At 43.0% G+C, this 22,835-nt stretch overlaps 3 protein-coding genes across 10 annotated transcripts in view; 1 reads left to right on the plus strand and 2 right to left on the minus strand.

The window, feature by feature from the left end:
- SLC26A1 (solute carrier family 26 member 1) overlaps nucleotides 1–5,045 on the minus strand; it is a 39,134-nt gene extending 34,089 nt beyond the window's left edge. For 4 of the 6 annotated variants that reach the window (XM_072360467.1, XM_072360462.1, XM_072360464.1 and 1 more), the window contains exons 1-2: nucleotides 4,918–5,045; nucleotides 4,465–4,562 (exon numbers count right to left, since the gene is read on the minus strand). Coding sequence is in view for 1 of the 6 variants with exons in the window: in XM_072360461.1 (XP_072216562.1) it covers nucleotides 4,465–4,562; nucleotides 4,842–4,843 (100 nt within the window). In the remaining 5 variants the exon portion in view is untranslated. Of the gene's footprint in view, nucleotides 1–4,464; nucleotides 4,563–4,841 lie in introns of all 6 variants that reach the window. The other 2 variants (XR_011906060.1, XM_072360461.1) reach the window with 1 other exon arrangement.
- Nucleotides 1–22,835, plus strand: part of IDUA (alpha-L-iduronidase) — a 76,886-nt gene that overhangs the window by 43,945 nt on the left and 10,106 nt on the right. The window contains exons 10-14 of one of the 3 annotated variants that reach the window (XM_072360470.1): nucleotides 137–258; nucleotides 1,526–1,651; nucleotides 2,273–2,349; nucleotides 2,868–2,968; nucleotides 4,932–5,152. In XM_072360470.1, coding sequence (XP_072216571.1) covers nucleotides 137–258; nucleotides 1,526–1,651; nucleotides 2,273–2,349; nucleotides 2,868–2,968; nucleotides 4,932–5,032 — 527 coding nt within the window. In that variant the 3' untranslated portion in view covers nucleotides 5,033–5,152. Of the gene's footprint in view, nucleotides 1–136; nucleotides 259–1,525; nucleotides 1,652–2,272; nucleotides 2,350–2,854; nucleotides 2,969–4,931; nucleotides 5,153–22,835 lie in introns of those variants that run through there. The other 2 variants (XM_072360472.1, XM_072360471.1) reach the window with 2 other exon arrangements.
- On the minus strand, nucleotides 10,367–14,519 carry LOC140264407 (purpurin). The gene is made up of 5 exons (XM_072360162.1): nucleotides 14,403–14,519; nucleotides 13,272–13,408; nucleotides 11,878–11,990; nucleotides 11,398–11,610; nucleotides 10,367–10,416 (listed from the first exon to the last, which is right to left on the minus strand). The coding sequence occupies exons 1-5, from the start codon at nucleotides 14,517–14,519 to the stop codon at nucleotides 10,406–10,408; spliced, it is 591 nt and encodes a 196-aa protein (XP_072216263.1). The 3' UTR covers nucleotides 10,367–10,405.

Genomic DNA, 22,835 nt, shown 5'->3' on the forward strand with positions numbered 1-22,835 from the left:
TTTTACAGTGGAAGTGACTCAAAATTGCTGAAATCACTTTTGAGAAAGTAAGACTTCAACACCTCCTGCTAAATTAATTCATTTTGGTGTTTAAATCCAATGGAAGCGTTTACTGTCTTTTATTTGTGTTCTGAAGAGCCAGTGTATGTGATGTATTACCTGGACAACAACCAAACCAATCCCTATCTGAAGTGGAAAAAACTAGGAAGCCCTGACTTTCCTTCCCCAGAACAGTTCCAGCAAATAAGGGATGCTGAGGTATGACCACGTCTTTGCCTGAAGTGTTGTATGGGGTAAGTGCTTGTAAGTTTAATTACAGCTAAAGAGGCAAGACCAGCTAAGGTATGTAGGTATGGTAAAGGGAGGACGGTTGGACTACATGATCTTGTAGGTCCTTTCTGACCTTGTGATTCTATGATTCTATGATAAGGTAGTCACAGTTTCCATCTCCTATACAAGTGACTTGCAGCCAAGTGGAGAAATGTAACTCACAGATAACTGACAGTTTTTCATTCATTTTATACAAGGGTCTAAATGTATATCACCAGTTTCTTTGCTGGTGGCCTGGAGTAAGTTACATGGCCCTCCATGCATTACAGAATGGCCACCCTACCTCAGCAGACAGTTGAAAAGAAAACCCCCCAGTAACAAAAAGCAGCTCCCTGAAGTATAAATTCAGAAGACTCTTTGTGTTCCTCCTTGCATCTCTTAAGGACTCTTGGGAAAGCCTGCAGTTTCTCCTCATCCTCACTAATTCTTATTCCACCCCATAGGGGACTGAGGAATGTCCTTAGATGTCACCTATTCATAAGAAAAGCCATGCGCAGATTGCTTACTGTGTATGTGAATATATAAGAAGTCTGTCATTTTAGCTTCTCTCATATTTAACCCCTTAGGGTTAAATTAAGAGGGACTGCTTTTACCACCTCTGTGCTCAGAGACAGTAATTGCCTTCTTACCTTAGTATACAGTATTGTGTCTTCTCTTCCTAGTCACTGTACTGCTAAAGTCTTTGGGATCCTATGGGAGTCATAATGTCTACCTTCAGCAAGAAAGCAGAAAGGTTTTAGATCTTATTGGCCCTCTTACGATACCTAATCCTCAGTGAGCAAGCTGTGTGACTGTTATGACTAGCAATCACTTTCACTGCACACTGGGGATCCATATCAAAGAGATGGGAGGGTGGGGAGGGCAATTTTTAAAGACCTGAGAACCAGAAGGTATTCTTGAGAGGTTATTTAAACAGCCAGACTGTGCCTGAAGGACACTGTGGTTTAGTAGGTTGTGGGATGGGATGAACTGTATGTGTTTTGTGAGGAACTGGAAAACAGGCAAGATAGAGAATAGCCTGTGAGACTGAAAAACATTGATGGTTATAAGCTGCATATAAAATACTCATACTCTACTAGAAATTTACAACTCCAAAGTAAATATGCAGTCACTTTACATGGATGTAACAGTTAGATATTATGTTCTGTAGTGTTAATGAAAGATTATTCACGAGACATGTTTTTTGGCTCCACAGGACCCAGTGGTAACAACCCCCTTGCCTTTTCCTGAAAGTGGCACCTTGACACTGAAGCAAGACTTACCTATTCCATCAGTCTTCTTGATCCACATCTGTTCAAGACCCAGTTCAGTTCCTGATCAAGTACGTGTTGTATTCTGTCATCACATACCAAATTAGGAACTGTTTCCTTCTTAAAATCTCATTAAGGAGGGCTAGACTAGCATTTGGGCCCATTATAGATTAGAAGTACTGTGATATATTCAGTAAATAAGCAGTTACCCTCTCCTTTGATAAACAGGCTATCCAAGGCATAGTTGAAGATAAAGCATTTCCACAGAAGAGCCATCACTGAGATAAATGCGAGTTTTACAGATGGTGGGAAAACATAATGTAGTAATGCAGTTTCTTTTTTAAAATTATATGCTGTGCTGCCAGTCTTGACAACAGCTCCCCAGTTAATAATGTAAAGCTAAAAAATAAACTGAAATAATGATGTCTCAGATTAGGTATCTGCTTCTGCTTGTTCAGTCCCAAATGATAGAAGTGTTCATAGTGGTGTCCAGAGCCTCTGAAAGTCTTACAAAAGGTTTAGAGGCTGGAGATCTCTACACTGCAAAGTCACAGAGACAGGAATTTTGTTTGTTTTTTTTTTCCCCAGTCTTAATGGGAAGAATCAAACTCATTAAGGTAGGGTGTGCACAGATATCTGACCTAGCTGTTTGGTTTGTGCAGCTTTCTTAATGGACATTTGTCTTTGAATAGGTGACTGGTGTTCGTTTCATCCCTCTCACAAAGGGGCAGGTTGTTGTGCTGTGGGATGATGGCTGTGTAAATTCAAAGTAAGTGATTTATCAGGTAGATACAACTAACATGTGAACTGCTAAGTTGACACCAGTCCTAGAGATTCACTTTTTAATGAATGCTTGCTCCTTGAGTGATACTACATTGCATTTCCCTGACAACATGAAGTGCCAGACTCCCATGCAGTGTTTACAGGGAAAATGCTGTCTGTGTGGGAAAACCTGCCTACTACTCATGAGTAGCCAGTGCTTCAATTTAGCAGGCAGGAAGATCCATGATAGAAGTTGCTATATTAGCAGTAAGTGCCTAGGTGGAATCATCCTTAATGGGTATAGGCTGGAATAGAAAACTTTCTATTTCTTACTGCAGGAAGCTGTACTACAGTAGCAACTCTCTGTACATGAACTATCAGAAGTGGTCCGAGATAGATCCACTTTTCCTCAGGAAGCACTGACATTGCCAGTCTCGATACTTCAGCTTTGTTTCTGTGATCACGATTTGATCATTTCATGTAATGTAAGTTATGTTTACTGACTTGTCCAGTTCTCTTTTCTAGGTGTATAAAGACATTTGAAATTGAGTTCTCACCAAATGGAAAACTCTACAAGCGGATTAATGCCAAAGACACAATATTCACTCTGTATGTCTACAGTCCAGGTAAAGTCATAGTACACATACAGTGTTATCTGTCATATTAATAGCTCCACTCATAAATGTCTAAAAATTCAATTAATAAGTACCAAAAATACGTAATTTGATAGTGTACACATTCCCATCACAAATAAGAGCATATCCTTTTCAGTAGGACTACATACTTTGTAAAAGCCTTATTGTCAAATTTAGAATTTATTGGAAAAAAAAAAAAAAAAGCAACGGTTATGAGGACATTACTAAGAACACTGCCATGAGTAAATTCTTTGTCACAGAAATCAAAGTCACCCAGACAAATCCTGGTGTCCTCTCTGGAAGGAAAAACAGCTCCTTTGTCTCTATTCCTAGCTAGAGGCATACAAAAATGAGAACAAAAAAACTTGCTCCACATGACCAGAGTCTGGCACTGTATTGATTGTTTTGGTAGTAAGCTAAAAGCAAGGAAAGTCTGAGGTCTAGGCTCAGTCCCACTGGCCTTGAATCAGCTTAAGTGTGTGGCAAATACAGTTTATACAGTCCTCTTGGCATAGGGTGATAGGAGCAAGCAGCTTTGGTAACACTTGTTTTGCACCACTGAGTTTTGAGGTGTTAAACTGCCCAAGGACTTCACTTCAACACACAGATAAGTGTGAGTTCACATCCACCTTTTGAGAAGAGTTGGTTGGCATGCATTTATTGTGTTCTGAGCTAAAACAGAGAAAGTTTGCACTTCTGCTCTTCTCCTGGTCATCTGTCCTGAGCTTACACCCTTTTATGATTTGACAAGCTATTGAGGTTCCCACTCTTTAAGAACAAAACATCTTTTTGTCATCTGATGTCCTTCCATCAGTCAATTTGTTCTAGCTTTCTGAATACCTAACCAATGTGAGATGCATCTCTTTGCTCTTTCCTAGAGCTTTCTTTTCAGATATAACTAGCTGCGTAAGTTTTAGATGTTTCACATTAGAAAGAAGTGAAGCTCATCTTTGCTAACAGATGTCTTGTTTGAAAATGATACTGATAAACTGCAAGTCAGAGAAGCTTTCACTGGAAACAGAAGCTTATTATAGCCTGGGAAAGACTTAGCATCAACAGTGGGCACACAATAAAGTTCTAAGTCATGATGTATTACTGCAACAGGAAGGCTGCCCTGGTAACAAAAAATTGTAAATCATGGCTAAGTCAAACCTCTGAGATTAGAATCAATTATCATCTAGTGCTGCTCGTCTGGGGAGCGTACCATATTTACTTGTTTTTGTAAAAAAAACAAGCAACCAACCTTGAAAAAATTCCCACATCTTTGCAGCTTTTATTGCTAGATATTTCATACTCATTCTTTCCACTTTTATTTATTTATTTTATCTTAAAAGAAAAAATACTAATGCTCAGATGTAAGTCAAGTAAATGGATTAGAAAAAGCATTTATATTGTTTGTGAAGTCGAAATTGACTAGTGAAGGCTGTCTTTTTTGAGCTAGATAGAGAGTGAAAGCCAGCAGAGCTGCAGAACAGCAACTCACATACCTTTGGAGAAAGTTGTCCCACTACTGGAGGTGAACAGAGGGTTTTCAGTCAGCTTGCATAATTGTTGTTGTCCTTTGTTGATCCTGTCCGCATATAACCTGTCCCAAACACACAACAGTAGGCAGAATTCAAGTTAGATAAAAGGAAAACTTTTAGAGATGTCCTAGCCTTCTTCTGTAAGGGCTGCTGGGAAGGCAGTCCTGTAACTGTACTCACACATCCTAATATGAAGAGAGAAAGTACTCGGTGCCAATGAAAATAAGAACTAGCATTTGGCCCTGAGGATTTTATATGCCTTTTTAGTCAGGCAGGTACAGGTGCACTTATGTAGCGCACAACACAATTAACTGCTTCCCCAGTCCATTCCACAAACCTACATTTTATCGAAGTACTGCCTGCTCCATATCCTCCAAGCACCACAGGTGTCAGCCTTTCACATTGACCATTTCTAACCTTTTCGTTTGCAGGAAGCTCAGTCTCCGGCTTTTACAGAGTGCATGCTATTGACTACTGGGGAAAGGCAGGCCTGTCCTCTGTTCCTGTGGAGTATGTTGAAGCTCTCAAGTGACTCTGAAGAGTGGTGCCTGGTTTGTTGACTGAGTGGTGTATGCTTACTGCAGATGACAACTCCCCAGAAAAGCAAACTCCTCCCAAGCTAAGGGGGGAGTATAGGAAGAATGAAAGCAAGGTAGGAATGCAAGTTAGAAGCAACTGCCCCTATTAACTCTTCAGAGCTCAAAGACAGTGTTATCAAACAACCACTGCTGACAACAATTACAGGACTGGCATTCAGTTTGGTAACAAGAAATTATTATTTGCTATTTTACACCAATCTAATATGCAGAACAGCTGAATATTTATGAAGGCCAAAAACCTCAGCAGGAGCAATCCCATCACTTTACTGTATGAGCGAGGATGGCAGTAAAGGCACAAGGAGTGCCTGTCTGAGAGTGGGCTGCCTGTTTCATCTGCTTGGCTATCTTGACATACAGAGTAATGGAAAAGCACACAGCAACCAGACTTTCACATCCAGATCATGAAGTGGAGGGTCCTGTCTTTCCCACCGGTCAATCATACATGCTCCTGAGGGTTGTTTCAGAGCACTTCCACTGTCTTTAGATGTACGAGGTTCTTCTCACTCAGGAAGTTCCTGCCTGTAAGACTATGTTGCACCTGCTGTTCTTTGCCTTCACATAAGTCACCTTCTTGCCTTTGTGGAGGTCTTTATGTTTGTACAGAACCATCCGTTACTGCCTTTTTAGGGTGAAGATTCTAGCTCCAAAAGTTTCTCTTCCTCTCCATTCCACTCTTACCTAATCTCACTTTATACAGCCCTTCAGGTAACATCTCTCCCCATTATGCTTCCCTTCTAGAGTTTCATTGCTTAGATTGTAAAGGAGCTGAGGATTGGCTTTGGATTCCCAGGAAAGTTAAAATGCTGGTTAAAGCCTTCTGTGTTACAGCATAACATACAATTGCATTTAACAGAGGGCTGCAACTGACAACCAGCTAGGAAACTAATCAAGAACAGTTTGAATTTCCATATTCCAGAAACGACATGCTACAGTGTGTTACTGCTCCAGATAATGAGCTGCGGAACACCTCTGGCTGTCCTTGCAAATGCCAAACACTTTATGCAACAACAAAGCTCCTTGAAATTGCAGGGGTGTTTTTTTTACTCACTCCACAGCCAGCACAGTTTGAACTGTGCCTTTAAAATGCTTGTAGAGGGAAGGATAATGCCAGTGAAAACAGCTGGAGTGTTTTCCATTAGAGGAACAACTTTGTCACACAAACATCTCCCCTGCTGCTCTCTTTGGCTGACATCAGACACCTCACCAAATTCACAACAAAGCTTGCATTCTTGTTGAAAAACAGACCAACCCTCCAACCCCCCAAAAAACAAAACAAAACAAAACAAACTCCAACAAGTTTTCACAGTAGGAGGTAGCTAAACTATCTAAAATGGCCACACATTTACAACACATGAAAGAAACATATACAGAAAGTTGGTATATATCCAGTGACACTTTCTAGTTACTTGTTCATGTGCCTATACTAAAAGTTAGCCTTAAAAGATCCATTTGATCTCAGAATTCAGGTGAAATATTTATTTGCTTACTTAAGTTTGACTGAAGAGTGGTTGTTACATCCAGTCTGCCAATTCCTTACTTGTAAAGACTTGTACAGAACAGAAAAAAAAACATCATTCTTAGCTGACAACTTTATCAGTTTCAAAGAAGCGTGAGAAGCTCTACCAGAGTGGGGATAGTAAAAATATATTTTAAAGTTGTTACAACTAGATCCTAGTGAAGAATCTGAAAATGAAGGTAAGTAGATCCACTAGTTAAGATACAGAATTTGCCAGTATGATGTGGAACCACTGAGAAAACAGCTTTTAGAAATATTTAAGTACGGATAGTGCATCTGAAGTGGGGAAGATATAGAAGCTTGAGAGGACAGTTAACCTTTTTAGGATGTCATATTTATGTAGTCTTACTCTGTGAATTCCTTCATGGGCAACTACTGCATATAGTGGATGTTTTCAATTCAAGGACTATGCAGTAGTTATAAAAATTGTATTTACAAAAGCAGACCTAAGAATATTGTAGATGCAGGTAGAATCTATTCTGTCAGGCCCAACTTCAGCCACGTTGAAGATCTGTCACTAGAAGCCTCTTTTAGGTCTCCTACATTGAGCATCATCCAAAGTGCAAATGGTGCTCTTTCAGATATTTCACTGGCACTGGCAACTGTGCATGGAAAACAACTGACCAAAAATGACTCACTAACTGTTCAGAAACAAGTTTTACATCTTCTGCAAGATCTATTTATTTTTCTACTTCTTCTTTGATGCTTTAGTATAAACTTACTCCTTTAAGCAGTGAGCAAGTCTAAAAATCTGTAATAGAGGAGAGGAAGTTTCTAGGCTAGAACTTCTTTCCAGCAATGTATGAACTTGCTGCTCTGGTCCTTTTGGTATTTTAATTACTACAAAATCTGTTATTTAGTACTTGAAACTTGAGTTTTCTATGACTATTTGCCACTGATTGTCTCATAGGGCTTCCAACATTACTTGCTTAATCATTCAATTCTACCACCTCCTCCTTTACTGGGACAGCAGTTCCCCCAACACTTTAAGCTTTTATAAGTGCTGGATGTGCATAGTGGTAAGGGGGGAGTAGCAGGTGCTCAGTGGTTTTTGTAGCATCTGAGCCAAAGCAGCACTGCAGAGTACCCAGCTAGGTCTTTTGCTGGTTGAGCAATACAAATAAGAAAAGCTAATTGCAACCTCAAGATGAGATGGTGAGCTTTTCAACAAGCAAAAGCTTCTAAAATTGTTTTGCAATTGTTTGTTAAAATGAATACAAAGGAAAAAGCTTTCAAGGGGATACTTTATGTTGTTTAATTCTGTATTTGTTACCATCTTTTGTGCTACACAATAAAATCAGTTTTTCATCTCTGGTATGAATCCTGTTAAAAAAAGATGCAACCACTGTGCTCTGAAAGCTGCTCAGAACTCTTATGTCAGCAGTGAATTGTGAAACATTGCTGCTGTTCTCAGGGTATAGGAGCCTGACTAGTGCAAGTTCCAACCTTATACAGAACTGAAGCGTGAAGGACGTGTGACCAGAAAAAATGCCAAGGCTGAAGTAAGGCTTTAGACACATAGATTGTCTCAGCTACAGGTTAGGACACTTCTGTAGGCCTAAAGGAAAACTAGTTTAACATGTTAATGATATTCTACCATCAGATCTCAGGACTTGGTTTGAGGAGGTGCGCTGGCATGTGAAGGACAAGATCCTTGCAGCATTCCTCCTGCTGTTGCACAATCTCAGCCTTTCTGCCAGCACCAAAGGACCTTCTAAGGACAAAAAAACAGTCCTTTTCATTTGTAAACAGCTTTTTCTTTTCTCTTGTTAGTGGAAGGTTTGTGCAGAACAGGAATGACTTGGGACCTGTACACCCATTTGGAGCAGGGAATAATAGACTGATTTCCGTCAGCCTGCTGAAACAGGCAGAAGCGTGTCTGCCTGTAGACATACACTGAATGTCAGATGTTGAACCCAGTAGAGTGAGAGAACTTTGGCTTGGAGCAGAATACACTTGTTACTGCCTAACTCACTTTACCTAGCCTGTCACAGTCTGAGAAATCAGTGGAGAGAAATGGACGTGAGCTAATTAGCTCACTTCCATCTGTTTATTAACTCATCAGATCATACAGCAAAGGCTTGCATGTGATCCTGATGAGAATCCCTCAGGCTCCTGGGACATGTGTAACTGTGGTATAATCTCCCAGTGACACCACTGTCCTCCTTGCCTTCCTGGAAGCACAATCTTTTGTGACAGAGAAGGGATTTTACTGCCTAACTCTTACAGACAGACTGTGCCTAGCGCAGCAAGGAGGTGCTTGGCCCTGCATCTGGATTGTGCTTGCTAGAATGCCCACCCACCTTGGTATGTTATATCTGCAGACAATTTAAAATCCCACCTCTCTGTGACTGATAGTCTGGTCTGAATGCCTTGGCCAAAGGTCAGGCTCCTTCATCAAGGGGCTTGTGTTGTCTGATCACCTGTGATACAAGTCCTAAGTTCACAGAACTCCACCCCGATACTTCCTCATGGAACTGATGGACAAGTGGTGAACATAAATCCATTCACTGACCTTGCACTTTGTCCGGCACAAAAGACTGGACTCTATTAACACTCAATAGTCTCTTATCTGTGTGGTTTTCCTTTTGCATTACATGCTGCTCTTCTGCTTCTGACTTTAACTTTAGATGGTTCATCATCTTCCTTCCTTTGAAGATAGCTATTCTAGACCACAAAAGCAAGGAACACCTTAATACCATAGTTTCTGTGCTAACTGAGAGGCTTTAGAGTGCTTCCTGGGAAAAGAAAACCTGATAGAAACCCCTGCATCCTGAGGATCATGGGTCTGGACCTGGGGGAAATGTCTTCTTTAGTTAGCACTTTGCGTGTTCCTCCTGCAGATAGAGTGGATAGTGTTTATGGATACTGTAAGATAGTGCATGTCACAGAAGCTGTTTTGCAATGTGGTGCTCCGAGGCATTTCTGTATTTCAACCAGGTACCACAGACCTAACACAGAGCTCAGGAATGAGGGCTGTCCAGCTTGGTATTACCTGTGTCCTCGTGTTGCTGGTAAACTGCAGGGTTCATCATGGTGTGGGGTGTGTTCTGTTCTGGTTGTTTTATTCATAGAAGCATTCCAAGTGAATTTGATTGCACTAAGGAATGTGGAAATTGTCAAAAATGCTGACTCAGTTTACCCTTTTTCTATAAGGAGTTGTCTAGACAGATATTATTTTTTGTTCTTTCATCAATAAAAAGCTTGCCCACAAAATGTGCCAGTTGTGTACCTCTCAGAGGTACCTGCCTATCCAGAGACTGCATAGGAAGGCAGCGAGGAGTAAGTTATTTTCTGTGTTGCTGGAAACACAAGTACCTGCTCACTTAAAGCAGTGCCCCAGTGCTACAGAAGAAACGTTTGCTTGGCTTCACTCTAGAGTTAGGGTCTACTCAGAAATATTATTTTTCTACTCAGTTGTTCCAGAAATAATGTTAAGACATTACCAGGCAGTGAGGATCAAGCCCTGCTGACCCCGTGCAGGGCTGTGGCCAGCCACCCTGGTCTCCTGCCTTCCCAGTGAGCTGACCCGCTTCTCCCGCTCCCCAGCAGCGTGCAACAGGAAGCAGTTATAGATGGGTTTTTAAAAAACTTTTATTGAGAAATGCCACATTAGGTATTACCTTGAAAATTCAGATACCACTACTGTACTGCACACAGTTTACAAAATCCCCAACATTTTCATGTGTTTTTCAGAAAAAACACACTACTATGATTTATTAGCTGAGTGGTAGCTTCAGTACCAAGAGGTCTGGCTTCTGTGCTCAGGGATAGAATGAGAAATGTACTCTTAGCAGGCTCCTGCAAAGAAAGAAAAGGAAACCTCAGCCTGGGTAAGTAAATCTGCAAAGTGCTCCACCAGCCTTAGTCTTCAGTGAAACTGGAGACTACTACTGATTCAGTATCTGTTCTCCCAACCTTTGCTAGTCCCCAACAACTGAGTTTTTAGCCCTGTGAACACCTCAGCATGATCCCATGAACACAAAGGGGCAAAGGGCAGGGATGCCCAGCCATTCCCATAACCAGGTGTGATGTCAGTGCTTGCTCTACCTTTTTCTGTACATCAGTGCAGAACACTTGAATCACGTCCTCTGGTCTGGCTTAGTACGGGGCCAATCCCCAGGCAACGTGCTATGTGTAAAGGGTGGCCACCAAGCAGAGACAATTTTGCACCCAGCATAGCTGTAGAAATTAATCTTCCCACCACAGGGACAGCTACAAGATCAAATTCTGTGGCTCCAGGAAAACAAAAGAGTCCTCAAAACAGGCCTTAGATATGCTCTGTTAGTGTGTATATGAAGCAGCTGCTAGCTCACTGCCAGCATACACAGCTAGAACTGCTGCTTACAGCCCCTCATTGCTTCTGTTCAGACAGCACAGGACACAAAATGAGCTAAGGAGAGGAGCATGTCCCTCCCTGGAGGTAGTTTTCCTCCTTTTCCTCTTGGATGATGCACAAACATGAAGTAAGATGCTGTTACTCAGGTGGCCAAGCCAACCATTTCCAACTATCAGGTTGTTGTACTCCAACCTACCTGACAGGGAGGAGCTGGGCCTCTTTGTAGTGTGTCAGCGTCAGCACACAAGGGGAAACTTAAGGCCATAGAACAGGGTCTCTACCTGCTGTGGACTTGCCCTTTGCAGCTGTTTTCTTATAAAGTTAAAAACTTATAAGCAATTACAGCTTGGCTTGCTGTGGCTCGGCCACACTGAAAGTAAATGCGGTCACCTCCCCTGCAAGCTGCCTGTGCAGCCATTTCTCTGCGGGTTGGTTCGAGGTACCTGACTGCAGCACAGGCTGGAACTGGCCAGACATGCAGATCTCCTCCTGCTTCTGGCGCACGATGCGCTGGATGGCAGGGGGCAGACCACGGGGATTGCGAGAGAAGATCAGGGAGTAGCCATCATCGCAGGAGCCATCCTCCTTCAGGCTGCGGCAGGCGTAAGTAATGGCATAGTTATCATAATCGGTGTCAATCACCCAGTAGTTGTCCCCTGAAACACAGAGCACGTGTTTGTCACTGTAGGCATGGTAGACTGATGGCAGACTGGGCTGTGCAGCAGAGAGAGGCCAAGCTTCAGCAGAGGGCTGCACAGCCTCCTGCAAGACTGAGGTCTTGCCCCACCCCCAGCAGGTCTCCACCTGTGAGGTGGAGAACTGGGATAGACATAGTGCAGCCTGAGCTGTGGTTCACAAATGCACAAATCCAGGCAGTGGTAAGCTCTAGGCAGCACAGGAGGGAGGCAGGAGGAGGCACTCACCACCACTGGACAGATAGCTTGCCAGGCCCTGGTATGTCATGTACATCTTTGCAGGAGTGGTCGGGTCTGGCACTGTGTACTGAGCAGCCATGTCAGCACAGATTACCCAGAACCTGCAACGAGACCCACACGACTGACGGTGAGATACTGGGTGAGCCCCACTGAGGACTGGTCAAACACTAGACCAGGTTCAGCTCAACAGCCTCAGACACAGCCATACCTAGTGCAAAGTTAGTCTGCTATTAAACACAATGAGTTTGTAGCTCTATCAGTGCCAATGCCTGGCTGCTCTGCTATGTCCCCACTATCTACAGAGCTGGCATGCTGAGGCTAGGCCAGACTCCAACCCTTCTGCTGGGAGCTAGCTGTACTCTCCTTCCACTTTCCTTGTTCTGTTGGCACAGGGATGCATGGAACAAGCACAGACAATATCTGCTGGCCCAACCAGTCAGAATCCTTCACCCAGACAATGGAGGTCTTGTAACTACCAGGACAGACAGTCTTCTTTGTCCTCTTCCTCTAATGACCCTTATTCATACCTGCTTGCTTTGTACTTCCCCACAGTGTGGCTCTCCACTCACTTTCTAGGGGATGTATTTCCTTGTTATGCTGCCTTTACAGAAAGAAATTCCTGGCAGCCTTTATATAAGGAATCTTCCCACCCAACTGCATGGCTTGCCTGCAAAACTTCCTTCAGACTGCTTCAAATAGCCTAGAGTGCCATGCTATTAGAACTAAGGTCTGCAGCCACCTACTCTGCTCTCTTATTCATGCAGTTGAGTAGTATTCAGTAGCTGATACAGAATAAAACTAGCACTGACCTGCTGGAAGCCCCAGACTTTTCCACATGCAGAAAGCTATTTAATCCCTGCATATACCGTGACCCCTTACAGTAACCATGACTGACAAGCAGAGCTCTTAAGGTTCTTTCTATCTGTCTATTCAGGCACCATGGTGGTATCCAAGAGCAAACCGAGCATTTTCCTCAGAAGCCAGTTTAATGGCACGTTGAATGATCAGCAAAAGCAGTGCTTGCTTATGCTCATTTCCTTCCCTTGAACCTCTGTGAAATCAACACTGTTGTGCACTCATCTGGCTGCAGGCTCGCTAGCTCTTTTCTCTTGGTTGCAGTTCACTTAACTGTTTCATATTCAAGATTGAGCTTTATAATTGAACTGGAGCTTATGCAGTTGTTTTTTATGCATCCAGACCAGAGCCAGGGTGAGAACTAACCCAGACTCAGAAGTCTAACCATCTAGGTATTGGCTAGATCAATCTTGCTTTTTGGACAAAGATAACCTTGTTGCATTGTGCACCCAGGACAGATAGCCATCCATGTCCCCACCTTGAGTACCTCATAACAGCTTCTGGAGCTAGAAGTTAAGAAAGCTCACCCAAAGAGCTTCACCCGGCCCTTGGAAGAAGCTGTCATTGTGCCATCTTCCTCAACAGTGTATTCAGCAGAGATGTTATCCTGAAGGAAAAGGCCTTCTGGATCCTTCTTGGCCAAGGCATACCATTTCCCTGCGTACTAAAGTGAAAGATTATTACTATATAGATTATTTACCACTGCAAGATAAGCACAAAAGCATTTCTATAAACATAGTGCTCTTTTTGGCTACCGATTTCCTTGCCTCTGGAGAATGTAAGCCATGTGAGTACATCCGGTGCAGGTCCTGCTCTGCTATGTGGTAAACCCTTGTCTCATGCCTTGAGAAATGGGTCTTGCTGCTCTGCATTTCTATCTGCATTTTCTCTGTCATTTGAGACATGCTTGACACAGCAACTCAACTCTGAGCTTCTCCTGCCCTGTAATGCCTGATGTGAATCAGGACAGTTCTAGTTACTGTTTAGCACCCTGCTGTTCCATGGAAGATGACCATAACAATAACAAAATGCAGCCACAAAGACACCAGCAACCTGTCTGGAGTCACCCTGGTGGCTGCTAAGGGCCAAAGTTGGTCTCTAACAATGCCAAGGGTCTACCCTGCGGAGCAGGAGGTGATACGAAGAGGAAATGATGTGCTGGAGCAGACAAGCAACTGGGCAGGGTGTGGAAGAAGTGAGATTAAGAAGAAAATTCCTAAGAAAAACCCACGGAGTTCCTGGGAATGCAAAAGAAATATCTAGTAAAATTAAATAAGATGTAAGCAGGTCAGTGAAAGGCAGAAAAGTCCTCAGAAGTTAACACTGCCCATGAAAACACTGTCCATGGGAAAACCAGGGAAAGCTGAATTTAGCTGTGTTAGATTTGATTGAGGTCTGAGCTGAATTTCAGCTAACAGAGGCTGGGTGTAACAGTGTGACATCCCTGACTTGTGGGGCCAGCTTTTCCATAACACTCAGGCGATTAAGCAGTAACAAGGCAAGCAAACTGCAGAAGCAGCATTTGAGAGACAGCATGTGAAAGAAGTTAACTTCTTGGTGAGGAAGCTGTTTAGCAACCTCTAAGTTGGAAAACGAGTTCATACAGTAAATCTTCTTCACTCATACTCTATTTACCAAGATGAAGTAACCATAATTACCCTTTTTGGATCAAAATTGTCTTTCACAGAGAAAGAGTCCACTGCACAGGTCTGAGCTAGGCTATATTCAACTGTGGAGAAGATTGATGCCAGGAAAACATATTGTGCGTATTTCATTCTGCAAGACAAAAGCAAATGTGCAGAGGTTTATTTCATGAAATAAATGTGGATAGCTAATGCTGTGCCTACATTAATATCCTGTTATATATATAACTCCTAATTTTAAAGCTAGTTTTCTTCAACATTCAGTACTGTTTTGTGCACTGAGAAACTTGGGTCATTGTGGCATCTGATTCCAGCCAAGTCTCCATTGGCAATTGCTTTGCAAGAGAATTTTGTTTGACAGTAGTAGCACTGCAGAGAATAATGGTCTGATGAATTCTGGCATAGCATTGTAGGATGGAAGGATGTTATTTCAGAGTGAGGGTCCATGTCACATTGAAGACAGCAAAGCTGTGTTCATTATGACCAACTCTTGTCAGTGAATGAGGTTCCTCCTAGAAAAATAAATCCTAGGATTGTTTAAACTTACATAATTTCCCCTACAAACATAACAAAAAGTGCTCCATTTCTAGAAGCTTGATCTGCTATGAAAGCACAGCTACCAGATAGCTGTGGCTGTATTAGTTTCCCAGGGTATTCCACTCTCACCTGTACTTCTGTATATTTGTTCTGCACACTTTGGAAAGGGAGAACAACTGCATGTACATTCTTGCAGAGTACTCGATCCTGAATACCTGTTCTGATGCCCAGAAAAAAATACAGCTACCTGTAGCTTGCCTTCAGCATCCAAACACAGCTACCAACCCAACCCACATCTTCCAGGCACCCCAGCAGCTACTCTGTTCCCTGCCGTGCAAGCTGCTCTTTCCTACTGCAAGATCTGCTGATCTGTCCCACCTCTGCGGAATAGACACCTACCTGTTGGGTAGAGGTGCTGGAGATCCCTGAGACTACTCTGCTTCAGTCTTTGGGCTGCAGTCAGCAGGAGAGTTTTGTGTCAGTCGCCCTCCAGCTGCCTTTAAATAACGAATCTGCAAAGTCACTAATTGGTTATTTTTGCTCGTGTGCCTGAATAAAACACTTAATCTGGATAATCCATTATGTAAAAACCAACCGTAATCCTCACACTGGTATGTCTGACTGCTATCCTAATACAAACACAGCTTTTACATAATGGAAAAAAGCTGTCCAGAAAGCTAATAACTTTGCTGATGTGATTGTACCACACCTTTGTCTCATTGAGGTCTTCCTGATTCTTACACGTGTTAGGAGAATAAGCACTGAGCGTTAATCACAAACTCATGGACCATACATATTCATCTGCACAGGCACGTGTTTGTGTTTGATTACTTGCTTGGAGAAGTTATATTATTAGCACTTCCAATATCTGCATTATCAAATGAAGATGATCTGTCCAGGAGTAGACAGACATTATGCATTGTCTGCTAAAATGAAACGCTCTACTAAAAAAAAACAAATGCAAAAAGATAAGGATTTTTCCTGTATAAAAAAACAGTCCTCAGTTCTCCTGTGCAGTAGAACATCTCTATACATACCCTTACCAGCTTTTCTTGTCAACATTTCCAGTTATAAAAGTGCTATGGCTCTCTCTTTCCCAAAATGTTCTTCCTCGAAGCTTTCCATGGGGATGCAACAGGAAACAACAACAAAAGAGGCAGAAATGACTAGGAGAAAATGTTGATAGTAGAAAGTGCCTGCCATCTTTCAGTTTCCTAAAGCGATCAAAGAATTTCCCCAACTGCGTAGGCTGTCTGTGTACTTTTTCCTATCAGGGTTACCTGGATAGAAGACTTCAGCCACTCCTTCAGGAGCTGGCACACTGATGATTATCGCTTTCACTGGGCTGATAGTTGCTGGGAAGCCTCAGACACCCTCACTAGGGATAATTGCAGTTCCGGTGGAGTAAGGTGAGGTAGTCTTGCACCTCCAGGTACCATTCAGCAGCCTGGACACTGGCAGAAAGGGTAACGCCTGTTGGATTTGTTGGTCTTGTTGGAGTGATCACTTCTTGCCCAGGAATTCCTCAACAGAAGCATACAATCCAGCTCTCTGGCTATCTTGCTTGGTGCATACTATCTTGCTTTCCAAGCAGCTTCTTCAGGTGCCTATTACACAGGAAAGACAGTGCTAGCTTTCTGCCAAGGGAAACTTTGGTTTGACCTTTGTGCAACTTTCATTTAGTTTTTAGAAGGAGACGAGGATCCTTGGCATCTGCAAGTTTGGTGGAGTGACTGAGTGTACCTTGTTCTTCCAAGTGAGCATCATGAAACTGGCTTTCAGTGTTTCCTTAATGTGCAGAACCTTTGCAGGCACAGGCACTAAAACAAAAGACTTTGAATTAAACAAAAATAGGCTTTGAAGCCAATCATAGCCAGTGCTGTGGTCAGGGTGAGAGTGTGAGAGAACATGGCTAAAAAGACAGTCTAGCCCTTGGGTAGGTAGGAACTCATGAAGAAACATTCTCAGTGGAACATTCCTTTCATGGCTCTAAACATCACTACCAAGTCTCTACTAGGTCCCTGCCTCAGTTGGGCACACATAGGTAATGTTGGCAGCCACCCACACAATATCCGTAGGCACTACTGAAATGTCTGCTGGAGACTGCCCTACTACATTTGCAGACATTGCCCTTCCCACAAAATGTTGACAAAGGTATTGTCTTCTGCAGTGAGGTGGGAGGCCTGCTTGGCAAGCTGCATAGTAGAACATGGAGATGCTAAAATTGCTGTCTTTTAGTAGCGTCTTGGGCAAGTTCACCAGGGGCTGCTGCATACCTAAAACTTAATTCTGGTTCAGCAGCCGAGTTGCCTATCATGTGGAGATTGGGGCAGATCTCACAGGTGTTCGTTCCACTGTGCTCATGCTTTGGGCACTGTGGGGAGAGCGGACAGGACAGGGTTTTGCTCCTCAGTACCTATGGGAAGGCGGCAGCCATTGGAGCATTTGGATATGTATATCCATGTATATATGTATATTTGGATATACTGTTAGGAGCAATGGCTCTTTCTTCTCTCTTTGTCGGTGACAGAGTTTATCCAGTGACAAGACATGAAGATGCAGGGAGGTGATGCACGCCCAGCTGATCCAACAAGGCATGGAACACTTTGTGTTCTGCCTGGAACCTTGGTGTTTTTCTTTTATAGAAAGATGTCAAATAGCCATTTGCCAAACTAACCTTTCAGCTGCAGCTGTCTGCTCACCATATGTACTGTGCCCAAGGGACCACCGGGGTTCCTGGAGACCCCAGCACTGCATGTGAATGTAACCAGCTCTGTTCAGACACAGCAGCTTACCTACAGCCTTGTCCACGTGCTGTGCTGCCCTGTCCTTGCCTTCGCCTCTTGTTCCCCAGAAAAAGTTGCTGTGTTTAGGAGTGGGAAGAACATCAACGGAAGGCTACAAATGCTTGGCAAACTACAGATTGTCAGAAAGACTAGTTTCACTGAAAACCTGCTTTGTTTCAAGGAACCCTCCATGAAAGAAAATCCAAGCTCAGAATTGTTCTTTTCCACTCCAAAGTGGTGATTTAAGAAAGAATGAACTGCAGGGTTTTCTGTAAATTAGAATGTCTTTGAAGCACTTATCACTTCATCTGTTTCCAACAAAAGAGATTAGTTTATGTCCCTGCGAGACATAGGTGACACATGAAGCCATGCTTAGGTGACCACTTAATCCCTTGGAGATTATCGACATGCTAATAATAGCTAATCACAGCCCAAGATTTTGGTTGGTGACTGCAACATCTGTCACTCCATTATTTGCAGTTTGGAGCAAGAAGAAAACAATACCAAACTAACCTTCATTTTAACAGTATTGCTGTAGTATATACTGGGCATAGGAAAAAAAAAATAAATAAATAAAAAAAAGCATCAAAGAATGCTCCTAGATCGGTTAAATTTGGTATAACATGAAGTGGATCTTATGAAAACAAATGTGCACTGGAGGGTCTAGTTGTGAAAGAGGACATCCAAGAGCCTCTTTCAGGCCTGCTCATCAAAACTGGCTATTGCCTATACAAGAGGTGCTCACACTAATAAAATGCTCAGTCCATTGGGCTAAGCACAAGAGTCTGAATGGCCTACAGTAAAGCAGGATCGCAGATGAGATAATTAATAGCATATTCTGCCTATCCTATGAAATACAGAAGTAGCAGTTTTTGTTTTCCTATCCCTAACAGTCCCCTCCTTATGCCTTATTATTGGAATAAGCATTAGGTAAACTGCTCTGGGAATTACTGCAATTGCACTGCCTGCTTAGATTTAGCAACATTTTAGCTCAGCAGCCGATAGCACAGTCTGAGATCTCTAAATAGCCTCCAGCATCAGGCCTTCAGTTTCCCGCTGCCCAGGAGGCAATTAAATTGTGGGCTTGTTTACCAACCTGTTGGAGAAAATTGCCAGTAGATGGATTTTGAGTTGCCCTTGTTACAGACACAATAACAGGTGGTTATTGTGCTATAAGTCAGGAGGATTTCCAGTGGAAGCTTCAGTGCTGGTTCATGCTGTCAGGGGTGTAGGGCTGTCACATGTGTGCCCACAATCCTGGAGGATTCATGTCCTCATCCTGGGTCTGCTGAAGCCTGAGAGAAAAATGATGGCCTGCCCTGTTTCCTTGCCAAAGCAGGAAGCAGGAGAATGGAGGCTTCCTTGTAGTGGCAGGCCATATGAAGGCCACTGGCTGAGGACTTATTGGTTTCTGTGACTTCTGCTCCAAAACGCTGATCTTTCCTGACAAAGACAGTGGTGCAACACTGATGACAGAAAAATCACTTGAAGTTTGTTCCTCTGTGATTCAGGGGTAAGGTTCTTGGGTGTGTTGCGTCATTAGATAAAAAAGCAGCATAAATCACTGCCTTACGATTGTTAAGGCACAATTTAAATACTTCATTGCTTTAAATGACATAAACTGAAAGGCATTCTCCCCTTCTGGAATATGATAATGACATTCTTGCTAAACATATTGACTGGCACTTTGCAGACCAGGGGTCATTTGCTCCTCTGCACACGACACAGCCCCTGTGGAGATGGACTCACACGCCTTCCTTGATTGCAAAAGAAAACAAGAGGAGAACAAGTAGAAGAGACATGGAGCCAACCACAAGGGGTGGTTGGCTTGGGGGGTGTTCACTTCCACCCTGCCCATTTCTGGGCAGCAGGGAAGGAAGGCATTAGGCTCCACTGCCATTTCTTGTATGCCATCCACTTCAGCAACAGATGCAACTCGAATTTCAAAAATATGCACAGACATTAGCTTTTTTCTTGCAGCTATTACAAAGTTTTTGAGACCTTAGATCAACTGTTTCTCTAAGACCTGCCCATCAGGAAGATGAGACCTGAATGTCTGTGTCCTTTCTTTCCAAGGCTGCACTACAGTTAGTTTTATATTTTATCGAATCATAGAGACATATAATTGTTTGAGTTGGAAGGGACCCTTAAAGGCCATCTAGTCCAACTCCCCTGCAATGAACAGGGACACCTACAGCTCAGTCAGGTGCTCAGAGCCCCACCTAGACTGACCTTGGATGTCTCCAGGGACAGGACATCCAGCACATCTCAGGGTAACCTGTGCTTCATTACCCTTTATCATACCATTTTGCTTCCCTCTAGTTGCACTGCCTTGCTGCAACCAGCCTGGTTGGATTTTTTCCACTTCATATACACAAAGAGCAGAGTCTCAGTGGTGGTTTTGATAGGGCCATTTTCAAGGGTCTGGCCACAAAACTAAACCATGGCCCCTGCCCCAAGCTGTGGCTTCACAGAGTGAATGCAGAGCTGGCTACATCTCTCCTGAAGTGAGATAGGAACAGGCTGATGATCTGCTGGCCAAAGAGTGGATCATTTTTGTGTGTGTGCTGTCACCTCTTTCCTGCACAGCCGTGTGAAAGACAGTGTCAGCTTGATCAGTGAGCTGCTGGATTTTGCCTTAAGTCACAACAGTTTTCCCAATGGCCTCTTGCTTCTCGGTACAAAGAGACCACCACCCAAGCTTGGGACAGCCTGTTGAAAAAGAGACTTTTTTTGGACTATCAAATAAAATAAGTGGATTTTTAAAATTTTTTATTCTTTCCTAGCATTTGCTCCTAGACACACTAGTCAGTACTGTATCTCTGCATTTATTTCTACTGAGCTGTGCTACTTGCACATGTTGACAAATTTATTCATTTCTGTTGCAACAATTGTCTCTAGACAAAGCATTTGTTTTTTCTGCCAGTGCCCTGGTGCCTGGAGCACAGAGGGTACCCACTCCAGCTCAGGAGGCATAGAGAGTCTGCATTTTCCAAATAGACGAGGGTGGCATCTGTAAACATGAAGGGAATTAAGCTGTCTGGAGCTAAGGTCTTTGCACTTCGAGGCAGCCTAAGAGTATCTCAGTAAATAGATGTTGTTCTTTTCCTGGTGGGAGATAGGAGGAAAGGGGCTGTCTCCTTCGGTCAGACCAAGCCCCTGCCACACTGCTCTGTCAGGTAACAGACTAGAGCTCATTCAATCCCTTCTGTTTTTGGCAGGATGCCTCCTAAAGATGAGAAGCACAGAGGGTAAGAAATGTCTTTGAAGGTGTAAATTACGTGTATAGCATGGTAGGTCTAGTTCCTCTGGTTCATGAACCAGGAACAAATCCATAGGCTTTAACCTCAAGTCAACCATGGAGCAAGGCTAGAACATCATATACTGCAGAAAGCAATTAATGCCTCCCAGATTTCTCCGACAGGATATTTACAGCTCCTTACATGGCATCTCAAGGTGATTTACAATGAGATACTGCTGGCACAGAGCTTGAGCAGTTCTGTATAAGCCTGGATGTCCACAGCAGGCTTGAAGATGGATTTAAAAGCTAAAACCAGAAGCACAAATTAACAAATCCAGGGGAATCTGTGCATGCATGCAGCCAAAGACCATTAGTCAGGCACCTGGCCTTAGCAAGCATTAGAGGACACAGTTTCTATCTGCAACAGAAGGTGGAAACACACTAAGGAGGAAGATTTATATCACTCTGTTCTCCAAGGGAAGGGTAGTTGTGACCATGAGGCTTAGTGAGTCACAGAGCTAGAGAATAAGAGAAAGGCTTTTGCATACACTTGTATTTCAGCTTTCAGCTTTCTGTCTGTTTTCCTTGCAACCTTTATTATACTGCCTTGGAAAAGGGAAAAGAAATGTGGCAGTGTATTTTTTTCAAAAAATGATTAAATTATTACTTTTCTTCATAGAAGATTTTCTGTTTGTTTTATAATTTAAGCAGATGACCTTTGAAGCTGCAAGACCTGAGGTAGGTTAAGTCTTCCATGGATAGGAAACTTCTACATTTTTACCTTGTCATGCTTCTTACCAGCTGAGGGTACTGAAATAACAAAGTGATTTGTTTTATGGAGGGATCCACAGGTTCCAGTCAACATGTTACTAACTCCATAAACACTTAATGCAAAGACTACATTTACAGATACGTCAGACTGAGCAGTAAAATGGGAACTGCAGCGTTGCTTCAAAAAGGTAGCTACTAATTCCCATTAAAAATATTATAACTATAGCAACCTCTACTGTAGGAGTGAACATGAAGCATTCCTTGGCCTATGAGGAGAGAAAAGAGTTGGAGTCATGACCTCTGCAGTCCCACCACTGGAGCTGCAGCCACTCCTTACCTGTTTCACCAGTTAGCCAGAGTTGTCTGTCCTTTGAGAGCCACTCTCCCTGAATACATGGCAATGCCCTGCACCATCACGCTAAGCTGGAATGGCGTGTCCCCGAGCTACTTCTGTCTTGTTTATCTTGGCATGCTATCAGCTTCTTTCTAAATGTACAGTAACATCTCTGGGCATCTTCCTAGCCTGATTTCATTGTCCTGGGGCTGTTGCACTGGGAATTGCACAGCATCACCTGTTCCTGTCTGAATAGCAGTAAGCAAACTGACACATGCCCTGTGGGATCTCTGCAGCCTTGATTTCCCCGCACATGACTGCTCCCTTGGTGTGTCATCCCCTAAATCTTTCCTTTCTCAACAGCAGGTGTCCAAAGCATAGATGGACATTTTCTGGTAGTTTTTGTCTCACAGCCTGTCTCATCATCACACTTTTCATCCGCTGTGCTCTCCATACTCTCTATATTCCTTCACAAGTTTAACTCCTTGCCTGTTTCCACAGTTTCATGTGGGTTCATCAGCCCTTTTCATCTTAATTGTTACTTTGTTGTCTTTTTTGTTCTTTCTTTATTTTTGAATTACATGGAGTTACTCACTCTTCTCCATTTGTCCTTTAATAAGCAATACTATCATCTTCTGCATTTTTTTTTTCCTGCAGTGACCATGCGTTCCACTAATCACTGCTCTCATTTGAGATGCTGCCTTCTTGTTCTCCAGGCATCTGCCAGCCCTGAGTTTTTCTTAGAGCTTTGTCATCATTTCAGTTTCACTTCTGGGTAG

Source organism: Excalfactoria chinensis, chromosome Z (genome assembly GCF_039878825.1).
Source record: "Excalfactoria chinensis isolate bCotChi1 chromosome Z, bCotChi1.hap2, whole genome shotgun sequence".
Taxonomy (NCBI): domain Eukaryota; kingdom Metazoa; phylum Chordata; class Aves; order Galliformes; family Phasianidae; genus Excalfactoria; species Excalfactoria chinensis.

Excerpts from the sequence above, each read along its gene's own strand:
- LOC140264407 (XM_072360162.1), bottom strand. The coding sequence starts at position 14,519 with ATGAAATACGCACAATATGTTTTCCTGGCATCAATCTTCTCCACAGTT. Across the intron at positions 13,409-14,402 it reads ACAATTTTGATCCAAAAAGG|TACGCAGGGAAATGGTATGC; the intron begins GTAATTATGGTT and ends CTTTCACTTTAG. Across the intron at positions 11,611-11,877 it reads AAGCTATCTGTCCAGTGGTG|GGGACAACTACTGGGTGATT; the intron begins GTGAGTGCCTCC and ends TCTGTGTTTCAG.